Here is a 21,996-nt window from a genome sequence, read left to right on the forward strand (position 1 = left end):
TTGGTTTTTTTTTCTCTCTGTCATTGACATTGAGCAGCTCTTCAAATACTTTTAAAACAGCCTCTCTCCCCAAGACACAGACATAGTCATTCAAGAGGGTACAGGCACACCTGTGTTCATTGCTGCACTTAGTACAACAGCCAACATAGAGAAACAACCGAAATACCCAACTACAGATGAACAGATCAGGAAGCTGTGGCATATATACACAATGGAATACTATGCAGCTCGAAGAAAGCACAAAATCACACCATTTGCAGCGACGTAGATGGAACTAAAGGACATTGTGTTAGGTGAAGTCAGAAGGAAAGGGACTGAGACAGAATCTCTCTCTCATACATGGATTTAACAGATACTCAGCGAAGTAATATCAAAGGATCAGAGGCAACATGATGGGAGAACAGAACCACACAACTGAGTTGAGGGGGCGGAAGGGAGGGTCTGGGGGGGTCTTTGGGAGGGGGAGGGGGCACACTGGTGACGCACGTGCTGTTGGAATTATGTGCATGAGAACCTGTTGTTAATCACGTTGTAAACCACAGAATTTAAAATATTTTTAAGTGGTTCTCAAACACTTGGCCCCTATAGACACTCAGCTAGAGCATCCCCGAGTTCCCCACAGCCCCGCCCACCGCCCTCCCCTCCCCTCACCTCACCTTCGCTCTCTTCGCTCTCCCTCGGGAGCTCCTTCTGCGTGTCCTTCTGCCCGAAGAGGCTCTTGAGCACTGCGCTGCCGATGGGCAGCATCATGGCGGTGGAGGCGGTGTTACTCAGCCACATGGAGAGGAAGGACGTGGTCACCATCACGCCCAGGATGAGCCTGGGGCAGAGAGCGAGAGGCGGGTCAGGGCCGGGGTCTGGCGGGCGGGGAGGGGGGAGTGGCTCGCTCCCGGCTGCCTGCCCGCCCTCAGGAATCTGGGCCACTCAAGTCCTCAGACAGTGAAAAGCCAGGACGAGCCCGTGGCCCTCGGGTAAAAGTCCACTCCTCAGACTGGTAATAAATCCCAGGAAACTGGGTCAACGTGTTGAAGCCAACTAACCATGGATACCTGATGCAAAATGGTTCCCAAACCATCGATCCTCCGGAATTTTCTCTCCTTTGTCCCCAGAACCTCCCAGTCCACCCCGCAGGGTAAGGCTGCTTTGGTTTGGCACCAAGAATCTGCACTGTGTCACTCCAAAGACCTCCCTTCCCCGTCACCTTTCTTCTCTACCAGACATCCTGCTCAGTCTTCCACCAAGAACCCCAGGCCTGATGCCCGCTCCTGTCAGCCTGGGTGTGTCCCCACCCCATGAGTCCCCCTTTGCGTGAAAGTTTTTCCTTTATGTAGAACTCTTTGTCCACCGTAAACTTACGGTGTGATGTGGGATCTAAGTGGATTTTTTAATTCAGAGTAAGCTGATGGCTGTGGGCACCCTCCTGCCATTGAACCATCCTTGCCTTCCATGCTGACTCTAATGCCAGCTTGGTCACTGATCCTGCACTGACAGAGATCTACATCAGAGCCAGGACAGTTGTAATGTTGTGCTTGGCCTGTTCTTCCATGTCAAAGCGAACCCACTCCTTCCCCCAGGGGGTCCCACTCCACTGGGCACTGGGGTCTGTTCCCCAGTCGGAACCTAGGGGACAGCTTTGGCAGAACAAAATGCATCTCACAGGGCAGAGGACTGGGCCCAGGGAAGAAGCCAGAACCCATGAGGCTATCCAGAACCATCTTCTTCTTCACTGTCACACCGTCCCCCATCTCCCCTCAAGCCACCCTGCCGTCCCCCTCCCCCAAAGCTGCCTCCCAGTCCTGTCTCCTCACGGGGCTGCACCCAACTCCTCAACCTCTGCTCCCCGGAAGGCAGCCCAGAAGGACTTCATGAAAATGCAGATCTGCTCCTTTCATTCCCTAACTCTCACCCTCTAAAGCAGGGGTCCACAGCCAGGGAGTGTGGGGGTGTGATTCAGGAAGGAAATGGGGACCTTGGGGTTTGAGGCTCATCTCTGTCTTCTAAAGGCTAATGGAAACGAGGCATTTCCCTTAGTGAGAGAGCCAGGCAGGGCACCAGGGCTCACTCTTATACGAAATGCTGCAACTTCATCTCCAGTGAAGACTTCCCCATCTCGCTTCATTAGTTCCCTGGACTATCACATTAGTTCCCAAGACTGCCGCAAAGCGGGGCTGGAGCGATAGCACAGCGGGGAGGGCATTTGCCTTGCACACGGCCGACCCGGATTTGATTCCCAGCATCCTATATGGTTCCCTGAGCACCGCCAGGGGTAATTCCTGAGTGCAGAGCCAGGAGTAACCCCTGTGCATTGCCGGGTGTGACCCCAAAAGCAGAAACAAAACAAAACAAAACCGTCACAAAGCAAGTTTAGGAGCTGGGCGGAGGCTCAAATTGAAGAGCGCATGTGGGCCTGGGTGATGCCCTGGGTGTGATCCCTGGTCCCCAGAGCTTCCCGTACCCACTGGGAATGGTCTCAGTGAGACCCAGGGCTTGAGGGGTCTTCAGTCACCAAGGGGGTGGCCCTCACAGTAATGGTGAGAAAGATGAGGAAAAACTCTATCTCTTCTCCTGTGCCACTATGTTAACAAAAGTTCTAGATGGTTCCCTATTGCGATATGGGCACTTTCGAACAGTTAATTGAATCTCACTCTAATTGTTGTTCCTGCTGTTGCTTTAAATGTGGTTGCTTCGTACACTGATGAGCATTATTCGGGGGCTGAAGTGATGGTCCAGGGGATAAGGCTTCTACCTCACCTGTGGCTGACTCTGGTTTGATCAGCACCATGTGGTCCCCAGAGCACTAACTGGGGTGAGCCTGGTGGCCCCCCGGGCAGCTCTGCACTTTCCAGCCCTTGCATTACATCACCAGCCCGGGTAAGCTGAGGCATGCCAGGAGAGCGCCCACTTGGAAAACCCCCTCCGAAATTATGCCGGGAAGGATCCCTGAAGATTCACTAAATTCTTTTTATGAAGACGGCGCCGAAAGCCAAGAGGGAAACCCCTGCCCCTCCCAAAGTTGAAGCCACGCCAAAGCTTCGAAGGCCAAGAAAGCAGAGCTGAGAGGCGTCCACAGCCAGAAAAAGAAAAAGATCCACACGTCACCCGCCTTCCAAAGACCCAAAACCCTGCGGCTGAGAAGGCAACCCAAATCCCCCCGGAAGAGCGCCCCCGGGAGAAACACGCTTGACCGTTATGCCATCATCAAGTTTCCTCTGACCACTGAGTCAGCCATGAGGAAGAAAGAAGACAACAACACACGTGTGTTCATTGTGGAGGTCAAGGCCAACAAGCGCCAGGTTAAACAGGCTGTGAAGAAGCTCTAGGACACTGATGTAGCCAAGGTCAACACCCTGATTAGGCCTGATGGAGAGAAAAAGGCATATGTTTGGCTGGCTCCTGATTATGACCTCTTGGATGTTGCCAACAAAATTTGGATCATCTAAACAGTCCAGCTGGGTAATCCTAAATACAGTTTTTTTTACCATAAAAAAAAAAAAGATTCACTAAATTGCAAAAAAAAAAAAACCCAAACAAAAGCCTAAAAACAACAACAACCAAAAAAAAAAAACCCAAAACAACACATACACACACACAAAACAAAGCAAAGCAATAAGCCTAATAGAGAACCCCTGTCAGTGGTCCCTGGGCATCAGCATTTCAACAACCTTCCCAGGTGAGTTCAAGGCCCTTTGGAGAAGCGCCCCAGAGGGTGGTCCCAGAGCACGTGAATGAGGTTGTGGAGATGTGGAGGGCAAATGCTTGCCTGTACCAACCAGGAAGACTGAGTTTTGGGGCTCCAAGAAACGAGGTCCCTCTCCCTGTCCAGTGCTGGGCAGCCCCTTACCTGGCCTTACCTGATGGGCTGGACTCCGATGACCATCAGGATCCGGAGGGCGATTCGGCGGTGAAGGTTCCACTCCTCGATGGCGCTGGCCATGATCAGGCCACTGAGGAAGAGGAAGTTGGTGTCCACGAAGTACTGGGGACAGACTTTACTGGAGGGCAGGATGCCCAGGAAGGGGAAGAAGACGATGGGCAGCAGGGCAGTGACCGTCAGGGGCAGGGCCTCCGTGCACCAGTACACAGCCATGAGCAGGATGACGAAGAGGCAGCGGCCTTCCTGCAGGGGAGAGGCAGGCTCAGGGCCCACAGCACACAGCGGGCAGGAGGAGGACTGGCCAGTGGGCAGGGCTGCAGTGGACAGGGTGAGTACACTCGGCTTTGACCCTGGGCAGCTTGGGGCAGCTCTCTCTGGCTCAACAGGACTGTGGGAAGATGAAATGATATGCTCCAGGATGCGTGGGATGCGCACACAGTTTGAGAGAAGATTCCAGAAAATTCTGGAAGGGGTGAGGGGAAATGGAACAGACAAGGAATGTAATACACAAGAACTTGATCACAAAGCAACCACAGTGTATAATCCGGGGGGGTCCTTAATCCTAAAGGGAAGCCTGGGAGATAGAGGAAGGTGTCAATTGACAGTCTTCAATCTTTTACTTATTTGTTATTTTTTAAAAATTGGATTACCTGGGTGGAGAATGGGCCTCCTCCCCCCATCTCCCAAGTTTACCAGTAGCTTGGCAGTTTCACCCACAGTATATATGCCCCTGGTGCCATATACTCTCATCAGCGGCCAAGATCCAGAGACTCAGAAATAAAGCTCTGGGAAGAGAGACATAGGCCTCACCCATGAGTGAATCTGCTCTATAATCGTACCCTAAATTTTAGAATTCCTGGAGAAAACACAGCCACACCTCCTCTCATATTCTACACCACGGGTATACCAAGAATAGCACGCAACATTTGATGGGGTGTAACAGACATGTTAGTAATCTCTCATACAAGGGCTTAATGTCTCCAGGATGAAATACAACAATCTTCACACACTTTCCTCTCAGGAAACTTTATTTTTAGTGGATTATTCATAACAAGCAATACAAAATTAATTGTTTTGGTTCTGCTTTGGGGGGCATGGTTTGAGACTTGGGGTGGAAACATTCAAAATACTGTGGTGGGAAGGTGTGATGGTGGTGGGGTTGGTGTTTGAATATTAAATGCAATGAATTATTGTGAACAACTTTATAAAAATAAAATTACAAAAAATTGGATTACTGGGGGCTGGAGCACAGTGGGTAGGGCGTTTGCCTTGCACTCGGCCGACCCGGGTTCGATTCCCAGCATCCCATAGGGTTCCCTGAGCACCGCCAGGAGTAATTCCTGAGTGCAGAGCCAGGAGGAACCCCTGTGCATTGCCAGGTGTGACCCAAAAAAAGGAAAAAAAATTGGATTACCATGATTCAATCTTTTCTTTTTTTCCCCTGTGGCCCAGCACTTGTCCTGATATGGGTCCCCGGACTGGCAGGTAGAACCAAGGCAGCCTTTCTGCCTTGATTTTTCAGCCTCTCTACACCCGTGGCACTAGTCCTTGGGCCGGTGTTTGAAGACCACTGGGGTAAATCTCATGTCTCAGCTCCTTTCCCCTGGAAGGAAGGACGCGGGGCTATTTCTCGCTCAGCTCCTGGCTGCCGCTGGTGGAAGGGTGCTCCTGAGAGCGTTTGCCCCTGGCCTGCCCTGTGTGCAGCCGCAGGAAGCACTCAGGCAGAGCGTCGTGGGGGCAGAAAGAAGCCACTGGCCCTTCTGGAACAGCGAGCACCCAAGCTTCTATGGAGAAGGCACGGGTACCTGCCGCCGCCTCATCCTTCCGGTGCCCACATCCAGTGAGCATTCTATGAACAGTGCTAATGACGGACATGACTGGGCTAAGTACCAGGTACAGCTCATGCCTCGCCACACCCCAGTGACGCTGGGCTCAGCAGGCTCCGTGCTGGTGTGGATCACAGAGTGCCAGGTCAGAGCGAGGGCAGAGCAGAACCAGACACTCTGCTTCCAGAACCAACGCTCTTGAACTAGAACCGGCAGCTGTTCTTAGCTGGGCTCTAGAACCCACGGAGCTAGAACCCACCGAAGCTGCTTAAAAGATTCAAAATTGGGGTTGGAGCAATAGCACAGCAGGGAGGGCGTTTGCCTTGCACGCGGCCAACACGGGTTCGATTCCCAGCATCCCATAGGGTCCCCCGAGCACCACTAGGAGTAATTCTCTGAGTGCAGAGCCAGGAGTAACCCCTGAGCATCAGTGAGTGTGACCCAAAAAACAACAACAAAAAATAAAGTTAAAAGATTCAAAATCACTTGGATCTGGGCCAGCAGGTGCCTCCGTGGGTAGAGGAGCCTCTGTCGCAATCATGAGGCCCTCAGTTGTCTCCCCAGTGCTACCCACGTGTGAGCGTGGCAGCAAAGGCGGCCTGAGCCCCTCGGTGGGCCCCCAGCAGACACTACACGATATGTAGCATCCCAGCTACAGGGGCACCTCCCCAGTGAGCACTGTGTAAGCATCACAACTGAATGTGAGACTCCAGCCTGCACCTCGGCCAAGTTTGTGAGCACCATAACCAAAGGTGTGATTCTCAGAGAGGAGCCTGACCAAGGCTGGGCCACCCCGGCACGTCAACTCAGTAACGGCAAAGAAGGGAAGGGAGAGGAAGGGGCAGGGTGGAGCCATGATGATCGGGAAGGGGGTAGGAGGTGTGTGCGGGGAGGAGGGCAGCAACAGAGCAGAGGTTTGAGGGAATGTTCTAGAGCTGGCTGCAGAGGGTAGATCCATTCACCGGAATTTGCCCAAACCATTGCGCTCCCTGAAAAGCAAGGTCACTCTAGCAATACCTTCGCTTCTGATATACCGCTGTCCCCGTAGAAACAGTGTCTTTGGAGGGGGTGGGGACTCTCTGGTGGTGCTCAGGGATCATTCCTGGCTGTGTTGGGAGAACCCTAGGCAGTGCTAGGGATTTGGGCATATCTGGTCGTGCTCAGAGATCACTACTGGCAGTGCTTGGGGAACCATATCCCGAGTTGGCTGGCCGCATGAAAAACAAATGCCTTGCCCCCTGCACCCTCTCTGCCACAAAAAACAGTGTCTAGTTACTCCCATGGCCCCCAACTGAATAGACAACTAATCGTCTGACCTTACACCCTTATGTTCTCTCCAGGCAATGATCTGGATGCACCCGTGAACTATTTCTTGCAGAGCAAGCTAGCTGATGCTGTTTAACGCTCCTTACTTGTCACACAGGGGAGACACCTGACTCCATTCAGCGTCCACAGGGCACTGGACTGGAGTCCGTCCTGCTAGAACATGCCCTCTGCCACACACGGGGTATCAGGCTGGGTGGCCAGCTCCAGCACTCATCTCATCATGGACAAGGACAGTGGCCGGGGTGTGACCTGGCTACTCATCCAAGAGGAAGATGCTGGCAGAAGGGGCGGGTGTCTGAGAGGGCTGTGGGAAGCTGGGTTCTGGAGCTCATTCCAAGACAGACTCTGAGCACTTTGTTGAGGAGGAGCTGCTGGGATGTGTCAGTCCAGCTGTTGGCCCCACCGTGGGAAGAACAGAAGGGGATGCCATCCACGAGGATGAGGGAGACCCCGTTCCCCACCGCCATGCCCATTTCCAAAGCTTGAAAATACATCCTGAGATTCTGGACATGTCCCAGGGGCCTTAGTGATGTGTCTTGGTGTTCACATCACTCGTGAACTTAGGGGCTGCCCACACGGCACCGCAGGGAAGGGTGTCCGTGCCACAAATCCCATTTGTTCATTTCGTCTCTTGTTGCCTGCGCCCTGAGTATAACGTCCGTAGCGTTATGACAAAATCTAGTTTCCTGAAGCTTCTGTCCTATTTTCTTCTGGGATCTTTTTGTTTTATTGATTTGCTTGACTTGACGGGCCACAACTAGTGATGCTCAGGGCTTACTTTTGGCTCTGCATTCAGAAATCTTAGTCCTGGTAGGACTCCAGGGACTCTATGGGACGCCGAGGAGCGAACCCAGGTTGGCTTCGTGCAAGACAAGCACTTCCCCACTCTACTACCTCCCCAACCCCTGATCTTAGAAAAGGGTCTACGTGGTTTTTTCTCCACACTTGTAGATGTTATATTTAGGTCATGAAAACACTTGAGTTCATTTTTGTACGTGGTGTCAGCTAAAGATTCCACTCAATTCTTTATATATGAATTCACAGTATCCCTGTACCATTGTGACTGTCCTTCCCATGCTGGACACGTCAGCATCCTTCTCAAAGGATCACCTGACATATATGGAAAGTTTTATGCCCGTACTTTCTACTCTGCTGCACTGGTTTATGTGTCTGTCTGTCTAAATACCACGCTCATGCTGTTTGGCTACTGTAGCTTTGTAGTTTGTTTTGAAATCAGAAAGTGTGAAGAGCTTAGATTTGTTCTCTTTCAGGACCCTCTTGGCTTCTCAGCTTCTCTTGAGGGTCTACATAATTTCAGAAACAATTGGGGTCTTCTAGCTATCTTAAAATCAGTAAGTTTCCCAATCTACGAACATGGGCTGTATTTTTATTTGCTTCTGTCTTCTTCAATTCCTTTCAGCAATGTTTTGGACTTGTAAAATTCTCACACTTTCCCGGTTAATTGCTGAGTGTTCTTGATGTTATTGTAAATGGAATTATTTCCTTCATTTCCTTTCTGATTGCTCACGATTAGTGTCTAGAAATACTCCTAATTTTTGTGCATTGATTTTATATCCCGCTATTAAATGAATTCGTTTATTCGTTCTGACAGCTCTTTGGGAGAGGAATCATTAGAGCTTTAGAACTTCCATTACCACACTGAGCTCGAGTGGCAGAGGCAGGTCTCTTTGCCTTGGGCTAAAGCTTTTCATTTTCACCATTGATTATGATAACCCCAGCGGCTTTTTCATATGAGGCTTTTAGAATTCTGGGGTTGTTTCCATCTTTCCTCGTTTGTTGGGTGTTTTATCATGAGGAGATACAAATGGCCGATAATACAAGAAAAAAAATGCTTATGATCTGGCTTCCTCTTCAAACGCATGTTCCCCCCTTAAACCTATGGACCCCCCTTAGACCTTAAACCCAAAGCAAGATACTCGCTTGCCTTGATATTTCTTCGCTTGGCTACTATCACCCTGGAGAAGCCTGAGTTTTCTCATGAACATATATTTATCCCTTTCTCTCCACCTCGCATCTTTCCAAATACGTTTCAATAAAAACTGAGGTCAGAGCCCAGGAAGATCCTGGGCATCCCCTATGGTCCCTTGAGCAGTGCCAGGAGTGATTCCTGAGTGCAGAGCCAGGAGTAAACCCAGAACACCACCAGGTGTGGCCAAACCCCTCCCCCCAAAAAAGATACTCATGATGAGTAGGGAAATTCAAGTCCATGCTAGCTAGAGAGACACCCAGCAGGATGGCAGAGAGAATGAGGATTTAAAGCATTGAGAAGGTTGTGAGAAATTTGACGTGTGTAGTAATGGCAGGGATAGATAATGGTCAAATTACTACAGAAAATATTATGGTGGTTCCTCCAAAGGATTCAAATAGACACCCCATATGACCCACTTCTGGGTCTGTGTTCAAAGGCACTGACATCAAGGTTGATGCAACAAGCTATTTTCACACCCAAACCCCAGCTGCAGCCTTCACCGTAGCTCAGATGGAATCCAGTGTTGATAGCACAGCGGGTAGGGCTTGCACGCCGCTGACCCGGGTTCGATTTCTCTGTCCCTCTCAGGGAGCCCGGCAAGCTACTGAGAGTATCCCGCCCCCACGGCAGAGCCTGGCAAGCTACCCATGGCATATTCGATATGCAAAAAACAGTAACAACAAGTCTCACCATGGAGACGTTACTGATGCCCGCTCGAGCAAATCGATGAGCAACGGGATGACAGTGACAGTGACAGTGACCCACGCATGAACAGAGAAGCAAGGCAGGATCCATGCACATGATGAAAGATCATTCAGTCTTGAAAGGGAATGAGGTTTTGACATATGCTACACCCTGTGGGTATCTTGCTAAGTAAAATATGCCAGGCATACAAAAACAGGAATTCTGTGTGATTTGACTTACATGAAGTACTTAGAGGAACCGGGCTCACGGAGACAGAGCAGAACATGGTGGCCGGGGGCTCGGGGACAGCAGACGAGGCGTTTATGGTTTGCAAATACAGAGCTTGAGTTTTACAAGATAAAAAGAGGACAGAGTTGGTCTGGCTACACATTCTGTGTATATTTAACACCTTTGGAAATACATTTAAAAATGGATATAAAGCAGACTGAGGGGGTGTGGAAGGAGGGAAATTGGGGACATTAGTGGTGGGAAATGTGCTCTGGTGAAGGGACGGGTGTTGGAACATTGTGTGACTGAAATCCAATTATGGCCAACTGTGTAACTGCTTATCTCATGATGACTTAACTGAAAGTAGACTAGAGACTGAACACGATGGCCACTCAATACCCCTGTTGCACACCACAACACACAAAAGGAGAGAGAGAACAAAATGGAATGCCCTGCTACAGAGGCGGGGGTGGCTGGGTGGGGGGATGGGATTGGAGGGTGGGAGGGATACTGGGTTCATTGATGGTGGAGAACAGACACCGGTGGAGGGATGGGCTCACGAACACTGTATGAGAGAAACACAAGCATGAAAATGTGTAAATCTGTAACTGTACCCTCACGGTGACTCACTAATTAAATAATAAAAATTTTAAAAAAAGAAGGGGCTGGAGCGAGAGCACAGCGGGTAGGGCGTTTGCCTTGCACGCGGTAGACCCGGGTTCGAATCCCAGCATCCCATATGGTCCCCTGAGCACTGCCAGTAGTAATTCCTGAGTGAAGAGCCAGTGCATCGCTGGGTGTGACCCAAAAAGCAAAAAAAAAAAAAAAAAAAAGAAAAAGAAAAATGGCACTTATACGGAAAAAAAATTTTTTAATTAAAATGGATATGATGGGAGATTTTGTTCTATAGCTTGTATCACAACTTTTTAATTGGAGAAAAATGGATTCCTGGAGTGGATACTATTATTGATATTCCCTCAGAAAATCTAAAAATTTCTTGTTTTGGAGGAAGGAAGAATAACTGAAAAGCAAACTGTTGAACATGCCCTAAATCCAGGCTATTAGGCAATGATCAAAGGCAGAAAGACAAACTCCAATCACAGGATCAAAATAACCCCAGACTAGCTGGAGTGATAGCACAGCGGGTAGGGCGTTTGCCTTGCACGTGGCCGACCTAGGTTCAAATCCCAGCATCCCATATGGTCCCCTGAGCACCGCCAGGGGTGATTCCTGAGTGCATGAGCCAGGAGTGACCCCTGTGCATGGCCGGGTGTGACCCAAAAAGCAAAAAAAAAAAAAAAAACCCAGACTGGAAACTGCTCTGGGCCACGACTTCCAGTTGTTCTTCAGATGGGACGATGTGGACAACGTGCCACACCAGCTCCCAGAGGTTCCCAGTACTGAGATCCGCTGGTGTCAATACTCCCAGGAATGACCTCCCCGTCGACACAGCTCTCCTAGCAGCAGGAGAGTAGCTCACTCTCCCACCCCCCCAAACAGCATCTGGCCATCAAGCCCCGTCCCAAGGCATTCTTTCTGAGACTCAACCTAAGATGGAGGGCTTCTCAGAAGAGGTGACGTCCAACCTAGGATTTGAGAGGGGTTGAGAGCAGCGAAGAACTACTTTCTTGTCCAATTTGGAAGCATCTTTGGCGCTGAAGTCACAAAGAAGGGTCACTCTCTCCAGCTGGGCTTGGGGTTTATCTGAGACAACTCAGGTGTGACCAGGCACCAGAGCTGAAGCCCAGCCATCAGAGGCACTGTGTTTAGGATCCACCCCTGCGCCCCCCACCCACCCATCTGCACTGCTAAAGTGCCCTGGACGAGTTTGCACGGAGATTCTCTCTAAGAGTTTGCACTGAGATTGTCTCTATCAGTTTGCATTGAGATTCTCCCTATGAGTTTGCACTGAGATTCTCCCTGTGAGTTTGCACTGAGATTCTCTGAGAGTTTGCAGTGAGATTCTCTAAGAGTTTGCAGTAAGATTCTCCCTGTGAGTTTGCAGTAAGATTCTCTCTAAGAGTTTGCATTGAAATTCTCCCTATGAGTTTTCACTGAGATTCTCCCTGTGAGTCTGCAGTAAGACTCTCCCTGGGAGTTTGCAGTTTCTCCCTGTGAGTTTGCACTGAGATTCTCCTCGTGAGTTTGCACTGAAATTCTCTGCGAGTTTGCACGGAGATTCTCTTTGTGGGTTTTCACCGGTCCTGTGGCTTCCACCCATCCCCTGCATGCACCTCCTGAGAAACAGGTCCAGGTGCACTTCCCCACATCTTCCTCTGCCCAAGCCCCCCCAGGGACTCTCCCTGACTCATATTCTAGACTCTCAGTGCCCCCAGTCCACCCTTCCCAACGCTTCTCCCCCTCTGGGCCATGTGGACCATGGAGCAATTTCCTAAGCTGTTTAACCCTTGGTCATTCCCCGGACCTTTGACGTGCAGCTTTCTCTGCCTGGAACATTTATCCTGGAAGGTTTCATTCTTCTCCTTCCCCTTCCTTTCGCGCCTGGTCAGACCCAACACCTGTGCTCGCAGGAGAGCTGAACAGCATGATGAGTGGTTCAGAACCCAGAAAATCAGCCTGGACCCGACCCTGTTCTGCTCTGCCCCGCGTGCCGTCCAGGAGGAGGTGAGTTAGCGACTTCCGGCTGGTCCAGAGTCAAATCATGCAACCCTGCCTCCCGCCCCCCCTTTCCAATACTTCCCGTTACAGAGTGAACAAGAGTGTCCCCTCCACATTCACAGGGGATACTCCCACCCCCAGGTGATGTAAATGGTGGGGAAGACTCCCCCCGCCATGGGAAGAGCGCCTTCTACGAAGAAGAGATGCGGACATTTCCTCCTCCTCGCGGCGCTATGGACGATACAGAGAAAGAGGTCTCCCATCCAAGCACTCGCCAGCCCCGACCCTGCTTAGCTTCCGAGATCAGACGAGATCAGGCGTGTTCGGGGTGGTATGGCCGTAGAAAGAGGTGTCTACGAGCCAGGAGGGAGGGAGCCTGCTCCTAGGGGACCAGTGTGGCCAGCACCCTGATCTTGGGCTGCCCAGCCTCCAGCAGGACGGGAAGGAAATCCTGTGGATGAAACTGCAGGCTGGTGGGGGGATTGGTACAGGTGCCCGCACTCGGTACTTCCCTGGGGCGCTCCTTCTTACTAGGCTACATTCAGGTCATTTCTGTTGAGGGATGAGAGGGGAAAGGAAGAACTAGGGTTTTTATACCTGGAACTGCTCTCAGCATCTCGCCTCTCAGTAAACCCCCCGAAGACAGAGAAGGTGGCTGGGGCTGGAGCGATAGGACAGTGGGAAGGGAGTTAGCCTTGCACGCGGCCAATCCAAATTCAATCCCCAGCACCCCACATGGCCTCCTGAACACCGCCGGGAGTAACTCCTGAGCACCATCAGGTGTGGCCCCAAAATCAAGAGCTATAGCAGGTAAGGCGTTTGCTTTGCACGCAGCCGACCCGGGTTCGATTTATCTGTCCCTCTTGGAGAGCCCGGCAAGCTACCGAGAGTATCCCGCCCGCACGGCAGAGCCTGGCAAGCTACCCATGGTGTGTTCAATGTGCCAAAAACAGTAACGACAAGTCTCACAATGGAGACATTACTGGTACCCGCTCAAGCAAATCGATGAACAACAGGACAGTGCTTAACGGTGCATATATATATATATATATATATATATATATATATATATATATATATATATATAAAGGAAGGGAAGGTGGCTTTGTTTTACTTTCCATTTTTGCAAGGAGCACAGAGGAAACAAGAGAGGTTAAACCATTTCCCAGGGACCTCCTGGTTAGTGCAGTAGATTTGCACGGGTTCTTATCAGTCATGTCCAATTAGCGTTCAGCGACCACCCTCCCCAGTCCCTCGGAGAAAGGAAGAAAGAAGAAATAAAAGGGAGGGCAAGAGGGAAGGAAAGAGACGCACTGGGCAGCTCCAGCGTGTGCTCCAGGGAACATCCAGCGACACTGATGTATTTCCCCAACGCGGTCGGGGTTGGTCTTGCCTTTCGGAACATCGGCCTGTGCCTTTCCAATGACTGCAGCCAGCTGGGAGTCCATATTTCTCTCACTAGACGCGCCAGTGTTCTGGGGTGAGACAGGGAGTCACTCCTGACCCAGAAAGAGCAGCCGCGTTGACAGAGAGCCAGGCCTCCGAGTCAGCTGCCCGGGGCCGGGCGGGAGATGGAGCAATGCCCCAGTCTGACTTCTTGGCACACCAGCCCCGGCCACGTGAGTTGGTCTCAAAGTAGCTCGAGAGAAACCCGCTTTTCCAGCACCTTCTTCCCGCCCCTTCCCACTTTCGCAGAGTCCCAGAATGGGCCGGTGAAGGGTTTTGCGGAGACATGTAGTAAACATTTATTTGTCTTCGCTTTAATCCTCTTTCCAAAATAACCAGACCGCCCAATATCTGCCTTGTAAAATCAGACTCCCATCTCATAAAAAACCACTTGGAAATTTTGCTCCTACAAAGAATAGGAATGGAGCGATAGCACAGCGGGTAGGGCATGTGCCTTGCACGCAGCCGACCTGGGTTCGAGTTCCTCCGTCCCTCTCAGAGAGCCCGGCATGCTACCGAGAATATCCCACCCCCATGGCAAAGCCTCGTAAGCTACCCGTGGCATATTCGATATGCCAAAACCAGTAACAACTAGTCTCACAATGGAGACGTTACTGGTGCCCGCTCGAGCAAATCAGATGAACAATGGGAAGACAGTGCTACGGTGCTACAAAGAATCAACCCATTAAAGTCAGTCTTCTTCTGTCTATATGTTCTGAGGCTCCCATTTGTTTGATCTCATTCGTTTCTTTGTTCCCCAACATCTAACCCCCAGGCCCCACTTATTGTCAGGGGCTTGGTGTCAAGAATGAATGAAAGAGTGCATGAATGAAAGAGTGAATGAATGAATGAATGAATGAACAAAAGACCCTAAGTCTTTGTTGCTCCTGCTGTTGGAGGTTGAGCAGAGAGAGATGGGGAAGGACGGAGCTTTCTTGGGAGACTCAAAGCTGGAGGGGGGGCCGGTGGAGAGGGAGGCTACAGAATGAAGTCACTGCAGCACGGAGCAGAGGGCCCCGGCTAAGCTGCAGCTCCAGGCGACTCAGGAACACACAGGGGCGAGTCGCTCACTGAGGGCCCTTCCAGGATGCTCAAGGCGGCAGCCCTCCACAGAGCTGGAGGCTTGGGGTCTCGGCTGTGCTGCAGGCACACGGACAGTTGTCTGTTGTGCCTTTGAACAGAGAGCAAACCTCTGGAACTGCAGAGAACTCGGGAGATCAGCCCAGCTCTATGGATGGAAACAGTTTCTGCACGTGAGTGTGTGAGCGTGGATGGGAGCTGTCCGTGAATCAATAGCTCCAAAGTTAAAACTGTCGGGGAGTAATACTGCTTCCGAGAAAGTCACGCTATAAGATCTGAACTGAACAGAAGACAAGAAAAAGCAGATATACCTACCGAGCTTTGAAAGGACGCTAAAGAGATCATCGGGGCCGGAGAGACAGTACAGGAGCGGGGAGGGTGTTTGCCTTGCACGTGGCCGACCCAGGTTCAATCCCCGGCATCCCATATGGTTCCCCAAGCACCACCAGGAGTGATTCCTGAGTGCAGAGCCAGGAGTAACCCCTGAGCATCACCGAGTGTGACCCCCCCTTCAAAAAAAAAAGGCACAACCAGCAACTTTGTACCTATAAATCTGACAAGCTGAAGGAAACAGAGCAATTTGAAGGACATAATGCAGGCAACTATCCAAAAACCAACCAACCAACCAGAAAACATTATTCGGTGTCCATATAAAGAAGGGAATCGCTCATTTAAAAGCCTTCTCACCCCAAACTCTCAGTCCTCTTTGCAACGGACACAACATCAAAGAAAACATTACCCCCCACTTCAGACCAACTCCGCGGACAGAGGGTGAGGGAACACTTGCGTCCCCATTGATTCTGAGGTCACAGTCCCCATTTCCCGGATGACACTGACAGAGGCATCAAGGAAAAGCAGGCTCCTGGGGCGGCGCGGGGCAGGGAGCCCGCCTTATCAGACCGTGGCCCGTGAAGACACAGGTTTGACCCCCAGCATTACCCAAAGTGCCCAAGTGCTCATCCAGCGGCTCGTCCAGCCACTCGGGGTTCCCGGCAAGTGCATCATATCCCACACACCGCACCCCAGAGTTGCGTGCCCTCGCATCCGTGCAGGAAGTCAAACATTCAAGAGGCTCCAAGCATCAAGGTGTTAGTAGGGAGCACCAATCCACGACCGGCCGAGCACCTGTGCTGTTCCCTGCCCTCCCTTCCACTCTGCAGGCTCAGCTTAGCACCGTTTTACTTTCCTCCTCTCCGTTTTACTGACACCGGGCCAGAGGCTCACCGGCCCAAAGGCGCAGAGCCAGAGCCGGGCTTGAGCCCAGCTGGTCCGTGTGTACCCTGTGCCCTTCTGTGCTTGCGTCCTCGTCAAATCCCCGCACCTGCGTATTCCCAGCATTCCCGGAATCTCCGGCCTTCCCCAGCGGCTGCACCCACACTTTCTGTCACCCCCCTCCCCGTAGCCCCCTTCCTCCTCCCGCTTCATCCCTCCCACCCACTCCTGGCTCCTGTTCTCAGGAGAATCAGCTACTGGACATCACCATCCTCTCAGCACCTGGTCACAAACCCACGGCCCGGCCCGTGCTGGTGTCACCCCACTGTCCCTGACCGAGTGTGAGGTGCCGCTCTCGCTCCCTCGGGCCGGCTGCTCTTCTCGGCAGAAGCAGAGACGCACAGACCCCAGCTCTCCCGGGCAGAGCCACAAGGGCCAGCCGCTGGACCCACGCAGATGCAGTGACTCCGGGCCCTCCACCCGGCACCATGCCCCCAGGAGGGGTGAGAGGAGAGGCTGAGCCGGCCAGAACCCCATGGCCAGCGGGTAGCAGCAATGTAGCCTCAGAGAACGACGGTCTGCATAGACCCGTCCCCCCTAGCGTGCAGGACAGACGGATGCGACAGCCGGTTGTTTATCGGAGACTCCAGGTGAACCCCATGCCTCGGGCTGCACAGGGCAAACCCCACCAGACTGTCATCCCCAGGAAGCAAGGGGGCGACTCCCAGCGTTTCTTTGGCATGTGTGCAGCGGTGGGGGGGCTCTGCTGGGGTTTCTCACGCACTCACACCCGGGAGTCACGGGCTTTAGCTCTCACTGAGTACTTCCGGGGGGCTGGGGGTCACAGGGAGTCATGGGCAAGGGAAACACAGAATAACTGCAAATTTTGCCTGCGAGGTTTGCTTCTAAGTCTCAGCACTGTCCCTCTCGAGGACTTATCTGCAGACCGACAGGAATCCAGGCAGAAGGAGAAGCCGATCAGGGAGAATGCACACCCCCCTCCAAGGAAGTGTGCACAAAGCAAGCGCCCTCTAAACTCGGAAACCCTGACACCTCCGTGGGCGGAGCAGCTGCGCCCCCCAACCCATGCCAACAGGAGATATCTCTAGGAAAGGAGGAAGGAGGGGGGCTGGAGCAATAGCAGAATGGGTAGGGCGTTTGCCTTGCACGCGGCCGACCTGGGTTCGATTCCCAGCATCCCATAGGGTCCCCTGAACACCACCAGGAGTAATTGCTGAGTGCAGAGTCAGGAGTAACCCCTGTGCATCGCCGGGTGTGACCCAAAAAACAAAAACAAAAAAAAGGAGGAAGGAGGAGAAATGCAAGGTGGGTGCAGGCAGAGGGGGACGGGTGAGAGCCCTCCCCGCCCCAAGGGACCCAGCCCCGGCAGCCGAAAAACCCAGAACCCAACTGCCGCCCTGCTCACGGCTGCTCCCCACACGCTCCGGCTGAGCCTCACCCATGAGCGGACCTATCCCTGGACCCCGAGAGACGCTTCACAGGACATATACCTTACCCATACTCCAAGAGCACCGCACCACATTTGATGGGGTTCAAAGTAGGAGGCAACCAATCTTAAAGGGATATATTAATTTATATATACATATATATGAATATATAAGTATACAAATATATATATGTATATATATATATATATAAAACAAAAGGTTGAGCACACAAGGCTCAACCTTTAACAACATGTTAGTGATCTCTTATAGAAGGGTTTAATGGCCCCTGGGTGAAATAGAACAATCTTCACACTCTTTCTTCTAAGTATTCTTTTATGTAGCATTTTCAGCAGTTTTTCATAACAAACAATACAAAAGATATCATTTTGGTTCTGCTTTAGCACAGGGGTTGGGGTTCAGGATGGAAATATCCAAAATATGGTGGTGGGAAGGTCTCCTGGTGGTGGGATTGGTGTTTGAATATTAAATGTATCAAATATTATGAACTAATTTATAAAATAATTTTTTTAAAAGAGGGGGGTGCAGGAGGGAGAGGGTGGCCCAGTTTATCCAGTCCCAGCTGGGAGCTCTGGATCAAGACCCTATGTGTGGGCGGGGAGTGAAGTGGGGGAGACTCAGACTACTTCTCCAGAAGATGGGGTCACCTCAGGGCTTGGCGGGCCCTGTCCAAGCTGGAGGGAAACGACATCTGCCCCTGGGCCCACTCGGAGTCACAGCTGGGGAAGCGTGTCTTTGCAGCCCTGTGAAAGCGGGGATGGCTGTGAGCTCCATACAGTGAAACACGTCCAGTGTGTGTGTCCTTACATGACCACAGCAACCAAGAGGAAGAAGTACAGGGCCGGAGCGATAGCACAGCGGGGAGGGCATTTGCCTTGCACGTGGCCAACCTGGGTTCGATTCCCAGCATCCCATAGGGTCCCACCGCCAGGAGTAATTCCTGAGTGCAGAGCCAGGAATAACCCCTGTGCATAGCCAGGTGTGACCCAAAAAGAAAAAAAAAAGAAAAAGAGGAAGAAGAACACTCCCATCACCCTTATAACGTCCTCCTGCAAGCACAGAGCCCATCAGAGCGCCCCCCCACCCAGAATTCCCAGGATTCCCTTTGCCGGAGATGAGATTCTTCATGCTCAGCCTCCAGGGACAGGGAACCAGACACTGCCCGCCCCCTTCATGCTCTGAACAGCTCCGAGAGCACATGGCCCAGTGCTGAGGGTCACTGCAGCTTCCTCCCAACATGCCCCCTGTCCCAGATCCCAACAAGAAATGCATCCAGACAGAGACGCTGTGAACGATGTGCTCAGAACACAAAAGTAATGAATCAACGAAATGTTGGGGTGCCCTTTCTTGTCCTGGGGGGAGTTTTGGGCCACCCTGGCAAGTGTGCAGGAGCCATTCCTAGCTCAGAGCTGTGCTGGGGGGTGGGGTGGGGGTGGCGGGAGGGATACTGGGGATATTGGTGGTGGAGAATGAGCACTGGTGGAGGGATGGGTGCGAGGGAGGGGTGTCTGCTTAGAGGTACTCCAGGGAGCGGGTGATGCTGGGGATAGACGAGGGTCTGCCACATGCAAGGCAAGTCACCCCTGGACTCTGCCGCCAGTCCTGGAGTTCTACCTTCTCTAGAGGGAGTAGATAGTGCCTAGCTATCTTTTTTTTTTTTGCTTTTGGGGTCACACCCGGAAACACACAGGGGTCACTCCTGGCTCTGCACTCAGGAATTACTCCTGGTGGTGCTCAGGGGACCCTATGGGATGCTGAGACTCGAACCCGGCTCGGCCGCGTGCAAGGCAAAAACGCCCTCCCCGCCGTGCTATCGCTCCAGCCCCAGTGCCTGGCTACCTTGCAGAAATTTGAGACTAGCTTGATTTTAGCCTCACTTGACTTTCTTCCCTTTTTTTTTTCTTTGACCTGGAGAGTCACAAGATTTTTGATTGTTGTTGTTTGACCCTTAAGTCTATTAATATTATACCACGAGTGATGAGACAAACAACCTTTTTGCCCCCAGGGCTGCTGCCTCGGCGTTTTACAGACTGTCACCCTGCTCGAAGCCGAGTCTGGACCTGGGTGAGGAGCTGAGCTCAGGTGCCAGCTCTCAATTCCTGCTTTGCTTCTCTGGGGGCATCCTTAAATGGAATCACCAGGTGATACACAGTTACAAAGTTGTTCATGATAGAGTTTCAGTCATACAATGTTCCAACACCCATCCCTTCACTGGTGTCCATTTCCCACCACCAATGTCCTCAGTTTCCCTCCTGCCCCCCCCCGCCCCCATCACCCCATCCCAAGGCACAGCCTGCCTCTATGGCAGACCTTTTCTTTACATTTTTTAATGAAACACCGTGAGATACATGGACAGACTTACACACTTTCGTGATGACTTTTTTTAAGACATACAATGGTCGGGCACCTATCCCTCCACCAGTGCCCATTCTCCACCACCCATGTTCCCCGTATCCCTCCTGCCACCCCCACCCCATCCCATCCCCCCACCCCACCCCAGCTCCACCTCTGCGGCAGGCACATTCCGTTTTACTCTCTCTCACCTTTTGGGTGTTGTGCTTTGCAATGCAGGTAGTAAGTGGCCATCATGTTCGGTCCATAGTCTACTTTCTGCATGCATCTCCCATCCCACACAAGCCCTCCAAGCGTCCTTTGCTTGGTGGTCCCTTCTCTCTCTCAGCTGCCTTTCCCCGAAGCATGGGAGACCAGCTTCCAAGTCATGAAGAGATCCTCCTGACCCTTTCCCAGCATGTGAGGCTGGCTTCCAAGTATGACAGACATTCCCCCACTCCTTTCTCTCTCTCTCTCTCTCTCTCTCTCTCTCATTTTCCTTTTAGGCACTGTGGTTTGCAACCCTGTTGCTGGAAGGTTACCATGCATGTCCCTTTACCTCCTTTCAGCACCCAGTTCTTGTCCAAAGTGATCATTTCCAGGGCTGGATAGCACAGTGGGTAGGGCATTTGCCTTGCACGCAGCCGACCTGGGTTTGATTCCCAGCATCCCATAGGGTCCCCCCTAGCACCGCCAGGAGTAACTCCTGAGTGCATGAGCCAGGAGTGACCCCTGAGCATCGCTGGGTGTGACCCAAAAAGAAAAAAAAAGATCATTTCCAACTACCATCGTCACAGTGGTCCTTCCTCTGTCCTACTGCCCTCTCCCCTCCCTCCCCTTGGTGGCGGGCCAGCTTCCTCCCATGGACCCGTCCTCCCGGCCCTTGTTCCTCCTGTCTTTGTGTATGATTCACATACGAGGGTTGGTTTATGTTTTTTATATCCCGCAAATGAGTGTGGTCATTCTGTGTCTGACCCTCTCCCTCTGACTCTCTTCACCCCGCCTGACTCTTCCTTCCGTGCTGGGGCGCCTTTTTTTTTTTTTTGCTTTTTGGGTCACACCCAGCGATGCTCAGGGGTTACTCCTGGCTTTGCACTCAGGAATTGCTCCTGGCAGTGCTTGGGGGACCATATGGGATGCCGGGGATCGAACACGGGTCAGCCGCGTGCAAGGCAAACGCCCTCCCCGCTGTGCTATCTCTCCGGCCCCATTTTTTTGGGGGGGGAGGAGCCTTTTAAAGACTTTCTTCCAGGGAAGCTCCTGAGGAACCAGCAGTCTCGGCCTCGGCCCTGTAAGAATAGGGGCTGGTTCCCCCTCGTCTCCTGCTCCCTCGTGCCCCTGTCACTCAGCTTAGCGGGTCTGTGAGTAATGAACAGGGGTCCTACCTCCTTCGTGTGCCTCCAACCGACATGAGGCTTCCAGTTCCCCAAAGTGGGAGCATTCATGCCCCGAGGTCACATCTGTGGATTCAGAACTTGAGACTGGGGGCTGGAGTGATAGCACAGCGGGGAGGGCATTTGCCTCGCACGCGGCCAACCCGGGTTCGATTCCCAGCATCCCATAGGGTCCCCCGAGCACCCCCAGGAGTAATTCCTGAGTGCAGAGCCAGGAGTGACCCCTGTGCATTGCCGGGTGTCACACACACACACACACACACACACACACACACAAGTGTAGAACTTGAGACTGCCCCCTACCCAGTGCCATCGAGTCTCGATCCAGGGGAGTCTCCTGTGATGTAGCTCCGCGTGGCTGCCCTGACTGGCCGGTGGAAGAGGCAACACTGCCCAGCCGCACTCGTTTCTCCGTCAGCTACAAGGATTCTGCAGAAGTGGAGCCCCGTTCGCTTCCCCACGGGTCATTTTCTGTTCACCCCTTCTCCCTCCCTCCCTCCCTCCCACCTCCGGTATCTGC

General features: G+C 52.2%; 1 protein-coding gene and 1 pseudogene across 2 annotated transcripts in view; one reads left to right on the top strand and one right to left on the bottom strand.

Moving 5' to 3' along the window:
- The window catches only part of SLC13A3 (solute carrier family 13 member 3), an 82,681-nt gene that overhangs the window by 45,927 nt on the left and 14,758 nt on the right, over positions 1-21,996 (bottom strand). For both annotated transcript variants that reach the window (XM_055140348.1, XM_055140347.1), the window contains exons 2-3: positions 3,852-4,117; positions 657-820 (exon numbers count right to left, since the gene is read on the bottom strand). In XM_055140348.1, coding sequence (XP_054996323.1) covers positions 657-820; positions 3,852-4,117 — 430 coding nt within the window. The remainder of the gene's footprint in view (positions 1-656; positions 821-3,851; positions 4,118-21,996) is intronic.
- Positions 2,965-3,440, top strand: LOC105943348 (60S ribosomal protein L23a-like; annotated as a pseudogene).

The sequence above is a fragment of the Sorex araneus genome, chromosome 5 (genome assembly GCF_027595985.1).
Source record: "Sorex araneus isolate mSorAra2 chromosome 5, mSorAra2.pri, whole genome shotgun sequence".
In the NCBI taxonomy this organism is placed as follows: Eukaryota; Metazoa; Chordata; class Mammalia; order Eulipotyphla; family Soricidae; genus Sorex; species Sorex araneus.